Here is a 16,175-nt window from a genome sequence, read left to right as displayed (position 1 = left end):
GTGGTGGTACTGAGAATAATGGTTGTAGAGATGTGGGCTGGGTGATGGTACTCAGGACAGCATCTAGATTATAGATCACACTGAAGAAGAGCTATGAGGAAAGTCCCATGATTGTAGGACAGTGGCGCTAGGGAGAAGGTTGTAAAATGGTGGTACTGGGTACAAGATTTGGAGGGAGAGTGGTGGCACTTAGGAGGATGGTTTCTGGGTGGTGGCACTGGGTAGGATGGTTGTAGGTTGGTGGCACTGGGTAGGATGTTGTACGGTGGTGCCATTGACTTTGGGTCCACGTCTCAAAACCCACCAGAAGGCGCCGTCCTTCAGCATCATAGTCTTCATGATAACACTCATCTCCCTGCGTTCCCGAGTGACATACAGCGACAGGAGATAAGTCATGGACACATATGACAAGCACATCCCGAAGACAAATGTCCCAACATTAATGGCCAGTCTGCTAAAGTATTGTGTGGAGCTCATCCTTAATACCATGATGGACGTCAGCTGGTCCTTCACCTTGTGACTGGTAGTCATCTGCAGAGACATATGATCAGGACTGACTACACAGGAGTGCGGGGTATTCTGTGTAAACCAACCATAGCCAGTGATAACTCCCAGCACAAACAAGCTAATTCTGGAGGCAGCAGCGATCACCCCAATCCGAGGGGACGCCACCCGGCTAAGACAGAAACCTGACGACTCAATGACTATACACATTGTAATATAGCTGTGAGCCCTAAACATTGTGGCTGTCACTAAAAGAGGACGGATTGAGCCAAACCAATGACTGTCTGTGTACATACCTCAATTATAACAGAGTCAATTCTTGCCTGAAGGAACAGAAAACCGGTCGACCAGTAATAAGTGGGAATACAATTCTCGGAAGTATTGGTACAGTATCCTATAGAAAGAAAAGACGCAAACCTCAGTAGTCGCTACATGGAAGCAATTGTGCTGATGCTGCCTCCACTCGCCATGAGTCTTACCTTGGTGTGATGTATAATCATTGGGACTGGAGATGTTCTGAATAGAAAATCGAATGTGATACTGGAATGGTTGATGGAATACGACTGCGGCAGCCGTGTGGTTCTCCACCGCCCTCAGAAGGGAGTCTTCATCCTCAAATTCCTGGACTGTTATCCCTGCAGACACAAGAGGGGTCCTTAGTAAAAAAAATTAAAACAAAAAGTCACCAGCTGCCGAGACCAACATTTTACTGTATGGGGGCATCAAGTTCCCGATTGCAACAAACCAAATCATGAGGGGTGTCATACAGTAAAGAAATGCATAGAGTCCAGGTTAGTGCCCCCTCATTGTGACTTACCTCGTAGGTCCCCACCCTCTGCCACTCTCTTCATGATCTCCCTGGTAGTCGGCGTGGTGTTGTCGTATCCAACAGTGAAGTCTATCGATTTGAAATCATCTACTCGCCCAAGTGGCACAAATGGCGAGTGGTCATTCTCTGGTGCCATCTGTGACATATATGCCACCATGAACATCAGCAGGACATATGCCAAGTCCTGGAGCCATTCCTGAGGGGTAAACACAAATCAGGGAACATCCCATTATCATTGATATCACTATGTACAGGAAGGTGCACATCACCCAGTCTGTACTCCATTGGCAGCTGGCCACCATGTAGGTATGCAGAATATGAATGTCAGTACCCGAGGCTGCACTCCTGTCTGATTCTGATGACATCATGTCATTGAGACACCAACCTCTTACATGTGGAAGTATAGTGGTATACGTGTGGTCATTGTTGTGGGGGGGGACAAAGCTATGTAAAGCTGGGAGGAGATGATGGAAGCAAAGACTCGGCAAGGAGACAGCATGTAGAGAACACATGCTCGGTTACTAACGGAAGAAGGACGCGTCCTGAGACCTAGCAGTGAGGACTAGCAGTGAGGCTATTTGTGAATCCCATTTTATTTTATGTATTGTATTGTGCTTTTATCTGTATTTGCTTGACATTGACTGATATGTATTTCTGTATATGACAGTGGCTAGTACCGACCCTCCCGGGGTAATAAATATATAAAATTTAGCTCATTTCATATTATCCTATGAGCCCAGACACTAATGGGGCGTGAGTGGAAAGTTAAGAAAGGTGACCGCAGGTTTGCCAAGCAGCTTGGTAAGGTGAGATCGTTCATGTTGGACATTACCCCAAAGGATAAGATGCCGTTTCAGACTAACTTTATATGTCCAGGCACCATCTCCACATTAAAGGACACGACTGGTGATGGCTTTATGTTTGTATAATGACAGTCACCTCTATTACAATATTGTCTGACCACTGTATAAGCAATACCGCCCCTGCTACCTCTTGTGTCACCCCCTCTACCTCATAGATTGTAAGCTCTTGTGAGCAGGGCCCTCAGTCCCATTGTGTGAAATGACTATTTCTCTGTAATGTTTCTTTTTGTCTGTACTTGAACCCTACAAATTGTACAGCGCTGCGGAATATGTTGGCACTATATAAATAAAATGTATTATTATTATTATTATTATTATTATTATTATTATTATTATTATTATGGTGGCTACTCACCAGGACACTGTGCCATTTTCTTCTCCACTTGAGGAGCAGGTTTTTCCGGAGGAGAGCAATGGTCTGCTGCCACAGACTAGTCATCCTCACAGACCCTTTTGGCATCTACAGCACAGGATGAGATATTTATCACATGTGGGTAATGAAGATAACAAGTGCAATGGAGAAATAGACTCAGACCAAGGACTCCTCCTAGTGACCTTTGCTGCAGTTGATCCTTACAATCCGACCTCTAAACTACATCTCTTGGCCAGACCTATTTCCTGCAGATAGGACACTATGTAGAATCTGCTCAGCACCTCCTGCTCTATAACCTGCAGATAGGAAACTATATACAATTTGCACAGCACCCTCTTGCTCTATATAACCTATGGCCTGCAGGTAGAACATTCTGTACAATATGCTCCTCTATAGCCTGCGGCCTGCAGATAAGACACTATATACAATCTGCTCATCTCCCCTGATCTATAACCTGCAGATAGGACACTATGTACAATCAGCTCCGCTCCTTCTGCTCTATAACCTGCCTATAGGACACTATATAGAATCTGCTCAGCTCCTTCTGCTCTATAAAATAAGAGATAATCCTTTAATCCTCTCCATTTCTCCTGCTCTATAACCTGTCATCTCCAAATAGGAGATGATGAAAACACTCAGCTCAGCTCCTCCTGCTCTATAACCTGTGGCCTGCAGGTTGGACACTCGGTACAATCTGTTCCTCTTCCCCTGCTCTATAACCTGCTTCCTACAGATAGGACACTATGCACAATCTGCTCCCCCTGCTCTATAACATGCTGGCTAGAGATAGGACACTATGTATAACCTGCAGCCTACACATAATACAGTATGTACATTTTGCTCATCTCCTCCTGCTCTATAACCTCGCTCCTGCACATAGGACACTAAGCAAAATCTGTTCAGCTCCTCCTGCTCTATAACCTGCTGTCTACAGATAGTATAGTATGTACAATTTGCTCATCTCCTCCTGCTCTATATAACCTGTGGCCTGCAGACAGTACAATGTGTAGAATCTTCTCAGCATCTCCAAGTCTATAACCTTTAACCTTCAGCTCCTCTTGCTCTATAACCTGCTGTCTTCAGATATGACACTATGTACAATCTGCTCAGCATCTCCTGCTCTATAACCTGTGGCCTGCAGGTAGGACACTCGGTAAAATCTGCTCATTTTCCCCTGCTATATAACCTGCTGCCTACAGATAGGACTCTATGCTCAATCTGCTCCCCCTGCTCTATAACATGCTGGCTAGAGATAGCACAATCTGCAGCCTACAGATAATACAGTATGTACATTTTGCTCATCTCCCACTGCTCTATACAGATAGTATAGTATGTACAACCTGCTCAGCACCTCCTGCTCTATAACCTACTGTCTACAGATAGTATAGTATGCACTACCTGCTCAGCACCTCCTGCTCTATAACCTGCTGCCTACAGATAGTATAGTATGTACAACCTGCTCAGCACCTCCTGCTCTATAACCTACTGTCTACAGATAGTATAGTATGCACTACCTGCTCAGCACCTCCTGCTCTATAACCTGCTGCCTACAGATAGTATAGTATGTACAACCTGCTCAGCACCTCCTGCTCTATAACCTACTGTCTACAGATAGTATAGTATGTACAACCTGCTCAGCACCTCCTGCTCTATAACCTGCTGCCTACAGATAATACACTATGCACTACCTGCTCAGCACCTCCTGCTCTATAACCTACTGTCTACAGATAGTATAGTATGCACTACCTGCTCAGCACCTCCTGCTCTATAACCTGCTGCCTACAGATAGTATAGTATGTACAACCTGCTCAGCACCTCCTGCTCTATAACCTGCTGCCTACAGATAGTATAGTATGTACAACCTGCTCAGCACCTCCTGCTCTATAACCTACTGTCTACAGATAGTATAGTATGTACAACCTGCTCAGCACCTCCTGCTCTATAACCTGCTGCCTACAGATAGTATAGTATGTACAACCTGCTCATCTCCTCCTGCTCTATAACCTGCTGCCTACAGATAATACACTATGCACTACCTGCTCAGCACCTCCTGCTCTATAACCTGCAGCTTACAGAGTGAACAACCCACCATGTGACAGGTTCCCTTTTATTCTTCTTGTTCCCCCAAATCCTCCAAATTCACAGTCAGTCTTCGGGTGTTTCTCTTTAACCAGTTTCTGTCCCCCCCTGCAGGCAGTGCTGGATTCACACACAGTCCAGATGGAAAACGACAGGAGTCACACGTTGTCTCCATCCAGCCCTGACAAGCCATTTGTGAGCCTGTTGGGTCACTTACCATGAGATGAGGGGGAGTCACAGGGTAAGTTGATGCACCTATTGTTTTGGGCTCTTGATCTTCTCCACTCCCCGAGTCCTGTGTTCTGTGTGGATCTGTTGTGTCAGAGGCAGATGTGAGGGGTTTGTGTTTTTGGGCTTTTCTCCAGACCAGTTCTTGTATTGCGTGATGTCCCCTCCCCCATTCTCAGCCCATATTCAGGTCAAGTCCCTGGACTAACTATTTAGTCCTCATAGGTTCTCATATGTGGGGGACCAGTATTATACATGTTACATAGGTCCCAATATTACACACATACAGATAAGGGGAGTTGAACAAGTGATCAAAGTTAATGAAGAAAAGAGAAATATAAAACCCATCAATGTTTGGTGTGACCGTTGCCTTTTGGAGAAGTCCTGGAAGTGACTTTATGGCCCCCACAGTACCGTGATCTCATCATCATCCAGTCTGTCTGGGATTACATGAAGTGACGGACGGACTGGAGAAAGCCTACACCCACAGGTCTATGCTTAGTTCTTCAAGATGGCGGGAACAACCTCCCTGCTGAATTTCTTCAAAAACCGTCTGCAAGTACCGAGAAGTGATGGAAGGGGAAAGTCACACAAAAATAACGTAACTTTGCAGCATTTTTCCACACCCGTCTAAAGTTTTTGCACAGCCCTGTAGATATAGGGACATCTACATAGTGTATGTAATGGTAATACGGGTGTGCAGAGTATCAGTGGGGCTGGTTTGACTTCTCATATCTCTTTGCAGTGGTGAACGTCATTCTCCAAGTCCCCTCTCTGTCCTCAAGTGCAGTATTACGTCCAGCTAAAACCTTATCATGGAAACTTGTTCTCTAATACGGAATCCGTATACCAGGTATACGGTCAGAGACAGCTCTACCTCTATACAAGTAAATGGGAGAAGAACAGCAGCTCCAGGAGTTGCAGCTACATTGTATGGACAAGAAGCTGTATACCCATGATGGCGAACCTATGGCACGCATACCAGAGAGGGCACGCATGTGGTCACCCAGATCTCTCACTAAAGGGGAATCCGGTACATGATTCCCCGTTGATGAGTGATCACTGCTTTCAGCTGTATGTGCTAATGATCATACAGATGAAACCTGTCAGTGTATAGGCCGCAACGCATGTGCGATAACGTAAGTAATCAGTGCCCGCAGTCAAAAGGAGGACGCGCAGCGGTGGCTCTTCATGGGTAACTATAATAGAGTGTCAATCAGTCAGAGTGTGTGTGTCATACTGAGGAGCATATAATACTGTGCGGGGCGTACTGAGGAGCATATAAAACTGTGTGTGGGACGGGGTACTGAGGAGCATATAAAACTGTGGGAAGCGGGGCGTACTAAGGAGCCTATAATACTGGGGGGATGTGTACTGAGGAGCATATAATACTGTGTGTGGAGGAGTACTGAGGAGCATATGATACTGGGGGAATGCATACTGAGGAGCATATAATACTGAGGGATGCGTACTGAGGAGCATATAATACTGTGTGTGGGAGGGGCCTTCTAGGGAGCATATAATATTGTGTGGGGGGTACTGAGGAGCATATAATACTGTGGGGGGTGTACTGAGGAGCATATAATACTAGGGGATGCGTACTGAGGAGCATATAATACTGTGTGTGGGACGGGGTACTGAGGAGCATATAAAACTGTGGGGAGCATGGCATAGTAAGGAGCCTATAATACTGGGGGGGATGTGTACTGAGGAGCATATAATACTGAGGGATGCGTACTGAGGAGCATATAATACTGTGTGTGGGAGGGAGGGGCCTTCTAGGGAGCATATATTGTGTGGGGGGGGGTACTGAGGAGCATATAATACTGTGGGGGGCGTACTGAGGAGCATATAATACTGTGTGGGGGGGGTACTGAGGAGCATATAATACTGTAGGGGGGGCTGCTGTGGAGCATATAATACTCTCTGGGGGTCACTGCGGAGCTTATAATACTGTCTGGTGTCCCCTCACTATATCACACAGTATCTGTTCTATAGCAGACGTGACATTAGTACAGGCCGTAATAACATGGCTCGGTTACTATAAAACAGATCCTGTGCAATGTAAATAGTGAACACTAATTGTTCAAAAGTACAGAATTCAGAGACCTGAACCTTTCAGTACAAAGTTGCTTGTATTAATGAAAGTTCTGTAAAGCCCCATTCACACGAATATAATTTGTGGGTCTGTAACTGTCCGCAATTGTGGATCCGCACAGTATTAAGGTTAAGCTGCTGTGTTGACACTCACAATAATTTAGTGGGCTTTGCGTTGCAATTTGAGCACTTTATCTCTAAAGGTTCACCATCACCGCCATATACAGTGTGCAGAGCTCTGCACATTGTAGCGGTGGTGGCACTGAATAGGAGTCAAAGTAACTCTAAAGCAACAGCCATATACAGATACAGACGCCATACTAAATCTCCCCCAGCAGCGCTGCACAGAAGAGAATGACAAGTAGGAATGCAGATATTTAGTTTCCTGACGGCTTCTGTGTGAGTGAATCAAGAAATGAGGGCCTGCCCTGAAAATCTGCCCTCCCCTGGAGGGTTTTTAGTTTGGGAGGGGACAGGATGGGTAGAAGACAGGAGCAGGCAAAGCTAACATGGGACTTGAAGATTTTGCAGAGAATGGCTGGAGGCGAGTTCCAGCCCCTGTCGACTAAATCAATACATGACCCCGCCTCAACCTGCCCTCACCCCCTCCGCACCCCCTCATTCTTAGAATTAAAATACAATATCATTGCCCCACTTCTGGGAAATACGCCCACAAGGCTCAGTCTTGGGCCAAATTTCCACACATCCGCTTCAATCCTGCTCCAGATTACACAATAATAGAAATTTGATGTTTTTCAGATGTGACCCCCGATCATACAAGACGCTTCTCTTCTGCAGCTTCAACTGTGATGACGGCCTGGTATATGTTATGTAATAATACAGAGGGCATGATTATGTAGGATTACGGGCGCATGCGCACCTGACACTACCTACCGTACTAAGTTCTGGGCCCACAGAGGTACCAGCCAGGGCCATGTATACGGAGGAGATATCTACAGTATATAGGAAAGGATTCTTTATGGCTAGAGTGGTCACAGTATGGAAATCCCTACCCCAGGAGGTTGTAATGGCAGATACTATGTCCATCTAATGACAGGCAACAACAGATTATAATCAGTCAAGAAATCAGTCCTGGACAATGCCAGAGCCCAGGTGAATTCACAGCAGTACTAGCCATCACTATGCTGTCCATGTAAAAAGCCCAAAAATCCACCCACCTTACACGAGTGCCAGGTAAAGGTAAGCAGATGCCTAAGACACCACTCCCTGGCAAGAAGGAAGGAACATAGTCAGCCATTCACTCCTACATAGCCACGGCTTGTATACATCTGTGTATATGGGGCATGGTCATGACATTTTACTGTGCGCAGTAATGGCACAGCCCCAACCCCCTGCCCCAAAGGTGTCCAGACCAAGCCAAAAGACAACCAGCCATGATCTGAGTAGATGAGTAATATATATTATACACAGTCCAGTCACATTAATGTGACCACCTGTCAAAATCCAGAATAGCCACCTTTGGCCGAGCGGACCGCTGCGAGACGTGCAGGAAGAGAGTGGATGTTGTGATGATGATCACTGGGATGTTGAGCCATGCCTACTCCAGTGTTTCTAGGGACACTGGGGTGGTATATTGGGTGTATAGCTTGATTTCGGTAAGGTATATTAGGGGTACGGTTTTCTGTGATCATAGTATGTTAGGATGTGGCTTATATCGGGAGCGTACTTTTTTGTGGGTATGTTATATTGGGAATGTAAATTGATTGTGAGCAGGGTTTGCTGGTACATACAGTTAAACCTCTCAAGACGACCCCTCCTTAACCCCCTACCAACATCCATTGTACCATTACAGCAGACGTCTGCTTTTTAAATATGGCCGCATCCACCGCGTCTCACACAGCAGAGACCTGACCTAATGCCTGGGATCTAAGTTCTCTCTGATCGCTGGCATTTTGTTACTTTACACCCCACTGCCCCCACCGCTCTGCTACTTTTATTCTGCCCCATATAGGGATCACAATATACATTTTTCCCTATCAGTATGTGTTTGTAGAATGGAAGGAAATCCACGCAAACACGGGGAGAACATACAAACTCCTTGCAGATGTTGCTCCTGGCGGGATTTGAACCCAGGACTCCAGCGCTGCAAGGCTACAGTGCTAACCACTGAGCCACCATGTTGCCCCCGCTCTGCTACTTTTGTTATCACAGGAGCCATCCTATTACAATGACATCTGGGAACCTTGCTATATATATTTATTTATATACACACACATGACAACTATTGAAGCTTGTTTGATTTTTTTCATCATTATTTGGGGGGGGGGGCTGTATGTGCTTTGCTACCACTAGAAGAAGGGCGTTCACACTACCGTTGTAAATGTCCATTGCCGTCTTCCATCATAGGATGACAGCAACGGACATTAAACGGTCGCAGACCGATTCTGTGTCCGTTCCAATTGACACTATTGTAAACGTGACGGAGGCGCTTCTTTTGTGTTTACCTTTGTAATAGGAGATAAAGTCCTGCATGCAAAACAATGGACATTTACAACGGTAGTGTGAACGATAGCTTAAACTACAGTCTGCATACTTTTTTCTTTGAGAGGTCCGACGCCATTTTTCATGTACATAAGTCCCTTACAGTAAGGACTATATGGTGACCTCACGCAGTTTCTCATTTTGCTGTATCTTTTTAGATAACGTATCCCCCATAACAATACCAGCAATCGCCACCCATTAGCAGTCACAGCTCCAGATCACACTCCCCTCATAACATACAGCTAGCGGATCCCCTATAGCTCCCATAACAGGGCCCAGCATTAGTCGCCTCTTCCAGGATCTTCTCCTTCAAGACTGAGCCCTGACTAAAGAAGCAGCATCAACATCAGAGCCTGCCGCTGTCTAGGGCGATACTGCCACCTGCTGGCTGCAGTGTTCATACTAGATGTAGATGGAGGTGATATTACTGACATTACTTAGGCACCGGCCCGGCTGGGAATATTCTCAGGCCCTTCATGGACCACAGTTCTTTTGGATATTTCATGGTCATATACATGGCCGTCTTCTTTCAGAAGATGATGATGTCACCTGTAGACTAATGCCTGGCCAATGTTCATCATGGCTAAAATCAGTCTAATGTGTTTTAATACCAACTACTGACTAATAACCAGCATCTGTCCACACAATCCATCACTCCAAACATGAGGTATGAACTCCCCAACATGGCATCCAGTTATCAGAAAGACATTTTATTCACAACAAACGAAGTCTATACAGAAGTCTATACACAGATATAACATTGGAAACTGATTCTAGAGACTCTTCTCCAATAAAGGTGTGTCAGTCTAGCCTTTATAATCTCCAGGTGTAGGACATCACCAGAGACCAATGAGAAGACCCCAGGAGTCACTCTGCGCTGAGGACCACCTGCCTGAAGCCCAGCTCCTGGTTGTTGAGGGCGTTTATCGCAGAGGCGACTTCGGCAGGGTTTTGCATCCGTACGATGGCGACGCCTCTTTCAATGTTTTTCAAGTTCATAGAACTCACTTTGTAATTATGAAAAAAGTTTAGAATTTCGACAGCGGTGACAGAAGACGGCAGGTTCCTGATGTACAAAAATGTGCCATCACCCTCATCAAAACCACCGACATTGCCCGGAGATTGCTTTGTAGTATTGCTTTGATCCGATGGAGCGCTCTGTTGAAGATTGGATTCTGAAGTGACCTCAGATTCTTCATTTACAGTCACCGGACCTTCTGAATGATCTTCATTTACAGTCACCAGACCTTCTGAATGATCTTCATTTACAGTCACCGGACCTTCTGAATGAGAGCCTATATCTATCTGACTGGAGTCTGGAGCCAAAGAGTCTTCATTGGTTTGCACAGAAGGAATCTCCACACTAGCGGGGGCCATACTGGGAACTGAATCAGAAGTAGAATCAGGCCTGTTGTCTTCTTCAGAGACCATGGCATCATTTACTTGATTGTTCTGCTTTAGGGCCTTCACTTGATCCTCAGTAACACGGCTCAGGAGGATATTAATCCCTAGATGTGTCTTACTATTACTCTTTTCAGCTTTGGACGCGTCTTCTTCATCTGAAAATGTCACCAAGACTTCGCCAAGCCCAACCCCTTTACCATCACATAAGAGATGAATGTCGTCTTCTTTTACAGTCAACCCAGTGAAGAATTTTTGGACATCGGTTTTGGTGACTTCAGATACAAAGTTTCGCAGATATAGGTAGCGTCGCTCTTGAGAAGACCGGGTTGGAGAGACTGTCATGTCTTTGCAGACTCTGACCTTCATACGATCAATTAACTCCTGCATGCCCCGCTTGGAGATCGGTAAAATACTGATGGTGTGGCCCTTGAAGGGGGCCCTGTCCAGGTTACGTGCCCTCATATAATCTTTTTCGTGATTGAACGTGACAAAGCCTTCTCTTGTCCTTTTGCCCTCTTTATCCACCAGGAAGGTGATCTGAGAGTCCTCCATAGTGCTATCATGGAAAAACGTCTTGATGTCTTTTTTCTCAGCTCTGTGGCTCAGGTTAATGAGATGGACGTAGTATTTCCGCGAGGGTGATCCAGATCTGCTCCGTCTTCTCGCTGGCGATCTAGATCTACGTCTTCTTACTGGTGATCTGGATCTCCGTCTTCTTACTGGTGATCTAGATCTCCGTCTTCTTACAGGCGATCTAGATCTGCTCCGGTACCTTTCGCGACTACGTGAACGTGACGGGGACCTCTGCTTCTTTGCGGCAGCATCCCCACCGTAGTATTTCCATTCATCCTCATCAGATATCCGGAGGATCACCTGTGAGAAGCACAGGTACTGTAAGTGCAGTTTCACCGCCTCACTGGCATCTGTCTTTTTCCCAAACTTGACAATGGCCTTTCCAGAGTTGTACTCACTCATACAAGTCTGCACATGCAAGATTCCTACCACATCCAGGCCCTTGAAGAACTTTTCTATGTCTTTTCTTCTGGCTCTCCAGGACAGTTCTCGGATGCACAAATATGAAAACTCTTTCTTTTCGGGATCCTTAGGACTAACGTCTAGTTTGGAGGGACCACTCAGACTGACGTCTAGGTTGTAGGAAGAACTGATGGATGGATTTAGACCTATTTGGTAGACCTCCATGGCACGTTTCATTTCCTCCTCATTACTGTGGGTCAGATGGACACATGAATCTCTCAGAAGATAACCATTCAGGCTCACAGCGTATTGAGCTTCTTGATAGGTAGCAAACACAATGTAAGCCTCGCCATACTTTCCACCAGTGATATATACCCCTCCTCTGGGAATATTCAGTCCAGAGAAGAACTGCCGGATGTCATGAGAAGTTGCTACAGCAGGAAGACCCTGCAGACGGACGATGCAAGACATCTCCGGGTCCGAGGCAATTCAACCTAGAAGAAAGATATGTATGAGTGCCATCACGATCAAGTAGGACAAAGAGAATTACACTATGTCAGAAGACAACATACAACCCCTCTAGGACAGTAGGTCTCAGGACTAGCACAGAGCTCCGGACTGAACCATCACACACCACCCCTATAGTTGGAGAGAAAGGCTAGGATTGAAGCAGACAGCACCATTCTTGGAGGAGCACAGAGTCCCAAGACTGAACTACTAAACATAAACATATTTATACACACACATACATATACACTTTACAGCTACACTTCTTTATTAGACGATAATTCCTGTACCTGATATCTGCCGCTTATTTCAGTATCAGGACTTGCAAATATAAAGAAAGGCAGATCAATCACCAAAATATTACATCTAGAGATGAGCGAACACTGTTCATATCAACCGTTCCGCGCAGCACGCTCCCATAGAAATGAATGGAAGCAGCTGGCACGTACACTTTTCCGGCGGCCGGTCACTTAACCCCCCGCGTGCCGGCTATGTCCATTCATTTCTATGGGAGCGTGCTGTTTGGAACGGTGTTCGCTCATCTCTAATTACATCATATAACCACGAAAGCGTAAATGGAGGAAAAAGAAGGTACACTCAGCTAATATGGGCTGGACGGACACAACAGAATGAAATAGATATATTTGGCTTGAAGAAGGTACAGCACGGCTCACCTGTACTTTCTGATAAGAGGTACTGCCATCATAGGGCTTTAAAGGGATTCTATCATTAAAATCACATTTTTTTTCTCGATCACACGTCAGAATAACCTAAAGAAAGGCTATTCTTCTCCTACCTTTCGATGTCTTCTCCGCGCCACTGTTCGCTTTAAATCCCGTTTTTTGTCGGTATGCACATGAGTTCTCTCGCAGCACTCGGGTCGTCCCCAATGCTGCAAGAGAACTCTCTCCAGTGCCGCCTCCATCTTGTTCAGCAACGGCCTCTTTTTTCGGCACGTGGGGAGGGGTCAAAATTCAACACATGCGCAAGTTGGACTTCACATGCAGGCGGGCATTTTTTTGTGGCAGCTTACACGAGCAGGCGCAATACGCTCTGTACTCCATAGAACTACAGGAGCGTACTGCGCCTGCTCGCGTAAGCAGCCAGAAAAAAAATGCTTGCCTGCATCTGAAGTCGGCTCTGGCAGAGCCAACTTGTGCATGTGTTGAATTTTGACAACCCCCCGTGCCGGGAGAAGACGCCATTGCTGAAGAAGATGGAGGCGGCGCTGGAGAGAGTTCTCTTGCAGCATTGGCATCGCCCCCAGTGCTGCAAGAGAACTCATTTGCATACCGACAAAAAATGGGATTTCAAGTGAACAGTGGCGCAGAGAAGACATCGAAAAAATTAATTTCAATGATAGGATCCCTTTAAATGGTATGAGGGGAAGGGGACTATTACCCCCAAACAGCACCACCCTCCGCCAGGCAATGGAAAATGGTCTTCAATTAATCTGGTCCTTGGTGCAAAAAAGGTTGGGGACTGCTGAGGTAAATCTGTGACCACCAAGTGCTGGGAGGATATTACTGACCTGGTGCCCGCTATACCATGTTATATAGATATTACTGACCTGGTGCCCGCTATACCATGTTATATAGATATTACTGACCTGGTGCCCGCTATACCATGTTATATAGATATTACTGACCTGGTGCCCGCTATACCGTTATATAGAAGATCTGTTACCGCCACCGAGCACCTCGGCTACAATAACATAGCACAGGTATATAATAACCATTACATGGAGGACACTGACCTCCCCTCCCCCATGACAGTTGTGTGTTATTGCCATAACCCTGGTCACACATTGCGGTAGTGCCCCTCACACATCCGTCTCCTCTCCTACCAGTGTGCACTAGGACCAGGATGACTACTATCGCACCTACCCGCTCGGTTTCTTCTCCCACCGTCACTACCGAGCTCTGGTTAATATGGCGGACGCCGGCCGTGGTCTTATCACTGCGCACGCGCACTCACGGACCGCTATCTCTCAGTGATACCGCAGCTGAGAGCCGGGTGCTTGTTATATCAATGTACACACTAAGCGGGAACTCAGAAACTGCGGTTCGGGACGTTACAGTGAAATGGCAGGACGGACCTAACAGGATCTCCCCGCCATCAACATGGCGGACTCCGGGGCGGCGACTACTCAGTGACGTAACTGGGCGCGGCAAGAAGGCGCATAGGGAAGCTCCACCAGTAACGTGACGTCACTTGCCACGCCCACCGTCATGGACCAGACCTAGAGACTCGTTCAGACAGAGGATCCCCGTTTTGGAGGCGGTTTTGTTGTAGGTTATCTGTTATTATACTACAGATGCGTTTTGTATTTATGTTACATCTCTTACATGTGTTAAAATAATTAAAAAAAACTGCAATAAAATCCGCATCAAAACAGCAAGTAGTTATAAAGCCTGTCTGAATGCAGCCCAACCTGAGTGTATGAAGGTCACATGACTGCGTAATGGTCCAGGCGGTATATGGATGTGGCGTGTAACCAAAGTACCAGTGTATGGCAGCGGCGCCCCCTAATGCTGTGGACATCGTGTGCATGTGACGTGTACCACCAAGTGACCGAGCCTCAGTGGGCCCCCTATTGGAGCAACTCATGTACAGCAGCAACAAAATAACTGAAATTGGGTGTTTTGTGCTGAGCCGGACTGACGGGAGTGTAATACAATCAATCCTGTACGAGTAGATACAACCTGTCCAGACATTGGAAGGTTAAGAAGATTTTGAGGCGACATCCTTCCTCTTTATGTTCCACCCCACTAAGGTCGCAGTCTCTGTGGCAGCCGCTACCGTGGTACTTACACCACTGCCCCTTAACACAGTATAATGCCCCAAAGTGGCCTCCACACAGTATACTGTCCCGTACCGCCCCCTACAGTATGTCCTATAGTGGCCCCTATACACAGTATACTGTCCCCATACAGTATAATGTCCTATAGTGGCCCCTTTACACAGTATAATGTCCCATAGTGGCCCCACAGAGTATAATGTCCTATAGTGGCCCCTATACACAGTATAATGTCCCATGGTGGCCCCACAGAGTATAATGTCCTATAGTGGCCCCTATACACAGTATAATGTCCCACACTGGTCCCATACAGTATAATGTCCTATAGTGACCCCGCCTCACACTATAATTGCAAACATTTTGGTTTTGGAAAACACCCAAATTTTTGGGGTTCACCTCTCACGAACTATTATTATAGTTTGGGGCTCCAGTGTGATTTCCTGCTGTCCTCGGCCCTTTTCAGTGATGTCACAGATGTGAGTTAACCCTTCGTCATTATGCATTGTGACAACAGCCTTACTCACATGATGTCACTAAAGAAGCCTGAAGACTGAAAGGAGTAACATCAGAGCCCAGGAGAGCTGAGTAACACTGGTTTTATGTTTGTCACCTTCCCTGTGCCTTATACTCGGGGGACTGAAGAGTAAGTCCGAAAGAAACTGCAAGGCAATCTTCATGAGAAGAATCTCACTAGGTTCGCGCAACAAATACTCTTGGCACAGAACCATCGTCCTATTTAGTGATCCCTCTTCCTGCACACGGCCGCCTTTACTTCCACTTCAGCCCTACAGGGGGTCCCGTGCATCTCATATCATGTTGCTGTCAGCGATGTCCTCACGCTGTTCAGCGTCAGTAATGTGATATGGGACACAAAGGGCTCCCTGGAGGGCTGAAGGGGAAGCGGACGTGGTTCAGATGGTGGTGAGGTGTCAGTAGTGTTATTAGAGGTTGTAGGCCTTCCTGAATGGATGAGTCTTCAGGGCCTTCTTGAATCCTGTGATTGTGGGGGTCAGT

The 16,175-nt window shown here is 46.4% G+C and overlaps 2 protein-coding genes across 2 annotated transcripts in view; both read right to left on the bottom strand.

Moving 5' to 3' along the window:
• The window catches only part of LOC142210439 (ABC-type organic anion transporter ABCA8-like), a 48,172-nt gene extending 43,213 nt beyond the window's left edge, over positions 1–4,959 (bottom strand). The window contains exons 1-6 of the mRNA XM_075279566.1: positions 4,866–4,959; positions 2,552–2,656; positions 1,322–1,529; positions 984–1,139; positions 801–898; positions 305–531 (exon numbers count right to left, since the gene is read on the bottom strand). Coding sequence (XP_075135667.1) covers positions 305–531; positions 801–898; positions 984–1,139; positions 1,322–1,529; positions 2,552–2,656; positions 4,866–4,868 — 797 coding nt within the window. The 5' untranslated portion in view covers positions 4,869–4,959. The remainder of the gene's footprint in view (positions 1–304; positions 532–800; positions 899–983; positions 1,140–1,321; positions 1,530–2,551; positions 2,657–4,865) is intronic.
• Positions 4,960–10,164: 5,205 nt separating this feature from the next.
• LOC142210430 (RNA-binding protein 12B-like) lies at positions 10,165–14,494 on the bottom strand. Its single transcript, XM_075279553.1, has 2 exons — positions 14,248–14,494; positions 10,165–12,348 (listed from the first exon to the last, which is right to left on the bottom strand). Exon 2 carries the CDS (start codon positions 12,323–12,325, stop codon positions 10,343–10,345), a length of 1,983 nt encoding a protein of 660 aa, XP_075135654.1. The 5' UTR covers positions 12,326–12,348; positions 14,248–14,494; the 3' UTR covers positions 10,165–10,342.
• Positions 14,495–16,175: the final 1,681 nt, after the last annotated feature.

Source organism: Leptodactylus fuscus, chromosome 6 (genome assembly GCF_031893055.1).
Source record: "Leptodactylus fuscus isolate aLepFus1 chromosome 6, aLepFus1.hap2, whole genome shotgun sequence".
Taxonomy (NCBI): Eukaryota; Metazoa; Chordata; class Amphibia; order Anura; family Leptodactylidae; genus Leptodactylus; species Leptodactylus fuscus.
Note: the sequence above shows the minus strand (reverse complement) of the source record. Positions and strands in the feature narration are given on the sequence as shown.

What these genes read in the sequence shown, in the direction of transcription:
- LOC142210430 (XM_075279553.1), bottom strand. Translation starts at nt 12,325, where the DNA reads ATGTCTTGCATCGTCCGTCTGCAGGGTCTTCCTGCTGTAGCAACTTCT.